This window comes from Chiloscyllium plagiosum, chromosome 15 (assembly GCF_004010195.1).
Source record: "Chiloscyllium plagiosum isolate BGI_BamShark_2017 chromosome 15, ASM401019v2, whole genome shotgun sequence".
Taxonomy (NCBI): domain Eukaryota; kingdom Metazoa; phylum Chordata; class Chondrichthyes; order Orectolobiformes; family Hemiscylliidae; genus Chiloscyllium; species Chiloscyllium plagiosum.
The window spans coordinates 81,171,979-81,176,733 of NC_057724.1; the positions used below are offsets into that span (position 1 = coordinate 81,171,979).

General features: G+C 42.2%; 1 protein-coding gene across 1 annotated transcript in view; it reads right to left on the bottom strand.

Annotated features, from left to right (window-relative positions):
• Window positions 1–666: 666 nt before the first annotated feature.
• The window catches only part of LOC122557461 (adhesion G-protein coupled receptor G4-like), an 81,348-nt gene continuing 77,259 nt past the window's right edge, over window positions 667–4,755 (bottom strand). Inside the window, exon 19 of the mRNA XM_043705221.1 lies at window positions 667–683. Coding sequence (XP_043561156.1) covers window positions 667–683 — 17 coding nt within the window. The remainder of the gene's footprint in view (window positions 684–4,755) is intronic.

Below are 4,755 nucleotides of genomic sequence, written 5' to 3' on the forward strand. Positions count from 1 at the left end.
GGCCTATCACCCTCACCTTGACCTCCTTCCACCTATCGCATTTCCAACGCCCCTCCCCCAAATCCCTCCTCCCTACCTTTTATCTTAGCCTGCTGGGCACACTTTCCTCATTCCTGAAGAAGGGCTTATGCCTGAAACGTCGATTCTCCTGTTCCTTCGATGCTGCCTGACCTGCTGTGCTTTTCCAGCAACACTTTTTCAGCTCTGATCTCCAGCATCTGCAGTCCTCACTTTCTCCTCGAAGTCTATCTATATCCTCCTGTACTCTGTGACAGTCCCTTATGCTTTCTGCTACTCCACCAATCTTTGTGTCATCTGCAAACTTACTGATCATACCAACAGTGCCCTCTTCTAGATCATTTATGTATATTACAAACAACAGTGGCCCCAACACTGACCCCGGTGGAACACCACTAGCCACCTTTCTCCATTTCGAGAAACTCCCTTCAACTACTACTGTGTGTCCTGTTCCACAACCAGTTCTTTATCCACCTGCTAGAACACCCTGCACACCATGTGACTTCACCTTCCCCATTAGGGTTAAAGTGATTAATTAGCATTTAGAATTAAAGGGAGGGATACCTGAAATGTGTACATCGCCATTAGAAATAGCAATGAAGGTGAAATAAAAAATCTTGATATGCAAAGAAAAAAATGTTATTTTTTTTAAAAACTTGAATTACCTGAAAAGGAGAAGAGAAAAAGAAACAAAAAGAAAAAGATGTGAAAGGCAACACGGAGGAATAGAGGGATCTCGGGTTCCATCTCCACAGATCCCTCAGAGTTGCCACCCAAGTTGATTGGGTTGTTAAGAAGGCGGATGGTATTTTGGCTTTCATTAGCAGGATAATTTTGTTTAAGAGCCACGAGGTTATGCTGTAGCTCTATAAAACCCAATTTAGACCACACTTGGAATGTTGTGTTCAGTTCTGGTCACCTCATTATGGGAATCGATGTGGAAGCTTTAGAGAGGGTGCAGAGGAGATTTCCCAGGATGCTGCCTGGGCTGGAGGGTGTGTCTTATGAAGAAAGGTTGAGGGAGCTCGGGCCTTTCTCATTGGAGTGAAGGAGGATGAGAGGTGACTTGATAGAGTTGGACAAGATGCTGAGAGGCATCGATAGAGTGGATAGCCAGAAACCTTATTCCATGGCGTAAGTATTTATCACAAGGGTCATCATTTTAAGGTGATTGGAGGAACGTTTAGGAGAAATGTTAGAGGTAGGTCCTTCACGCAGAGAGTGAAGGGTGTAATGAATGCACTGCTGTGGTGGTAGTAGAGTCAGAGACATTAGGGACATTTAAGGGTCTCTTGGATAGACACATGGAAGTTTGTACAATGAAGGGTATGTGGATTAATCTAATCTTAGAGTAAGATGAAATGTGGCACAACATCAAGAGCTGAAGGGCCTGTACTGTTCTATGAATCTATGAAAGAGAGAAATGGAAAGGCAATTTGAAATATGAAATCTCAGACTGACAAGAAAAATAGGAATGGAAAATGAAATTTTAAAAGCTTGAAAACCAAAGAGTGAGGGAAATCAAAAATGACTTGTCCAGTTAAACGGAGAAAGTGAGGTCTGCCGATGCTGGGGATCAGAGCTGAAAATGTGTTGCTGGAAAAGCGCAGCAGGTCAGGCAGCATCCAGGGGAACAGGAGAATCGACGTTTCGGGCATGAGCCCTTCCTGAAGAATCCAGTAAATTACTGAAGAAGGGCTTATGCCCGAAACGTCGATTCTCCTGCTCCTTGGATGCTGCCTGACCTGCTGCGCTTTTCCAGCAACACATTTTCAGACTTGTCCAGTTAAACGCTTAGAGAAAGGAAGGAAAAAAGACTAACCAGCTGAAAGGATGATGCAGTGAAGGATTTCGCTAATTTACTGTGTACAGTTACAGATGTGTTTGGAAGATTCTCCCTCATTTCAAAGACAAATGTGGAGCTGAAGTGGCCAAAAGGTTTTTGAACCTTAACCTTCCAATAGGAACAACGAGAAACACTCGGGCTGTTTCCTCTGGAGTGGCGGAGGCTGAGGGGACACTTGATAGAAGTCTATAAAATTATGAGATGCATTGGTAGAGTTAACGGTCAGGATCTTTCTCCCAGAGTTGAAATGTCTAAAGCTAGGGGGCTTGTGTTTAAGGTGAAAGGGGGAAAGTTCAAAGGCAATGTGAGGGGCACGTTTTTTAACACAGAGAGGGGTAGGGGTCTGGGATGTACTGCCAGGGATGGTGGTGGAGGCAGATACAATGCGGGTGTTTAAGGGGCTTTCAGATAAGCACATAGATATACAAGGAATGGAGGGATATGGACCAAGGGCAGGCAGAAGGAATTAGTTTAATTTACTTTTCCTGCACCACACTCTCGACAGAAAGGCCTCGGTGTTCATGTACACAGATCCCTGAAAGTTGATAAGGTTTGTTAAGAAGGCATACGGTGTGTTAGCTTTTATTGGTAGAGTGACTGAGTTTTGGAGCCACAAGGTCATGCTGCAGCTGTACAAAACTCTGGTACAGCCGCACTTGGAGTATTGTGTACAGTTCTGGTCACCGCATTATAGGAAGGATGTGGAAGCTTTGGAAAGGTTTCAGAGGAGATTTACTAGGATGTTGCCTGGTTTGGAGGGAAGGTCTTACGAGGAAATGCTGAGGGACATGAGGCTGTTTTTGTTGGAGAGGAGAAGGTTGAGAGGTGACTTAATTGGGACATATAAGATAATCAGAGGGTTAGATAGGGTGGACAGGGAGAGCATTTTTCCTCAGATCATGATGGCTAGCACGAGGGGGCATAGCTTTAAATTGAGGGGTGATAGATATAGGACAGATGTCAGGGGTAGCTTTTATACTCAGGGTAGTAGGGGCATGGAATGCATTGCCTGCAACAGTTGTAGACTCATCAAGTTTAAGGGCATTTAACTGGTCATTGGATTAACATATGGATGAAAATGGAATAGTGTAGGTTAGATGGGCTTCAGATTGTTCCACAGGTCGGCACAACATTGAATGTACTGCGCTGGAATGTTCTATATTCTCTGTTCCCAAAGGAAAAACAACTGAAAGAGTAAACGAAAGATCAGTGAAGCTGGAGGGAACTATTGAGAACCTGAGGAAAATCCTAATTATGAAATTAGCTCAGGAACAGTATTCCAATAGCCCTTCAATCTTACGTAGTTCTCAAGAATCAAAGATCAGTTGTTCTGCCAGATCTGGATGATATCTCCCACAGAGAGTTCCAGGCTGGGTAATGGTCATCCTGGGAATCCTGGAGAAAACTGGAGGAATTAGATGACCCAGGGATAGAAAGCCATTACTTTTATGGAGCAAACCGAGAATGCTAAAATAAATAAAAGATTAAAGTTAAAAGTGAGGCAGAGAAAATAGTACACTCACACTGTGGTAAGATTGGAGATACAGAAGCTAATACCTAGCAGTTAGATAGGAGTTTGGTTGCAGGAGCAGGAATCCTTGTACCAGGATGTCTTGGAAAAGGTAATGGATCTTAAACTACAACAATGGTGTGTGCTCCCTCAAAACTTACCAGGAAGGGAAAGGGAGCTCAGGACAGTTAAAACATTTCTGCATCAATTCTTGTTGAAGAAAATCAAACTACTGCAGGTTCAGAAAGTTTTATTTCACAGGGAGTCAGCATAAACAAGGAGCCAAATCAACATAGAAACAGAGAAATATCACATCACATCAGTCACTGCAGCTAACCAAGGATATAATGGTGTCCTGCAAAAGAGCTAATGAAGAGAAGAATATTGCTGGAGGTTCACATGGAAATTACAAACTGGTCCTATTGTGCAACTTTCAATTTTAAGAGTGACTTAGCATAATGTTGTAGATGAAATTGTGCAACAAAACTCCACAAAAGGAATTGACTTTTTGGGGGGGGAATGACTTGGCTGGTTGTAGAATATTAGCCTCACTGTGTGTGTTAGAACAGCGTGTGGAAGTAACGGAACCTGGAAACCTACAGGAGGGACATTCGGGATTATTTCCTGACTGTGTTGTGACTAGATCTTGTGCCAATAGATTTACCTGGCAAATAGAGTCTATGAAACAGGGAGATGACATAGAAATGCAGATTTCTGACAGTGATTTCAAAATGTTAAGCTAAAAGGAAAGAAATAAATAGAATGAAGCTGACATAGGTAGCCTACTTTCTTCAGTACAAATGCAATAAAAAGATCCCAATTTGAGAAACGAGAAACAACCGACTCATAAATTGAATCATCACCAATACCCAAATGTCATTATTTTAAAGATAATGGAATAATGATAACATTCAGCCCATCTCAAATACCAGCTGATGAGGTCATCGCATGGCTGTTCCATCTGAGTATCGAAATAACTCACAAAATGCCAATTGCAGGTATTGGGGGGAGATGGTGGATGGAGAGAGTTGGACAGCCATGGTTCTTACAAAGATTCACTTATTAAAAGGATATTGCCAAGTTCTGTTAACTGATACAACCAAAGTATTCTCAGCCTTTGTAACCCTGGATAGAATTTATCATTGCAAAGTTATGCTGTTTGGAAATAAAAATGCACAGACAAATTATACTCAGGTATTTCAACTGGTTGTTAATGTCATCAACATTGGTGTTGGTACAATGTCATTGCAGAAAGATGAGATAGGTTTTGGATAGCTCATCAGTGCTTTAATTGTGTATCTGCAAAAATATTCAACAGGAGAAAGAGAGACTGAGCACTGGTTGTGCGACACTTCAAATTCCACATATCAAACAACTCTGC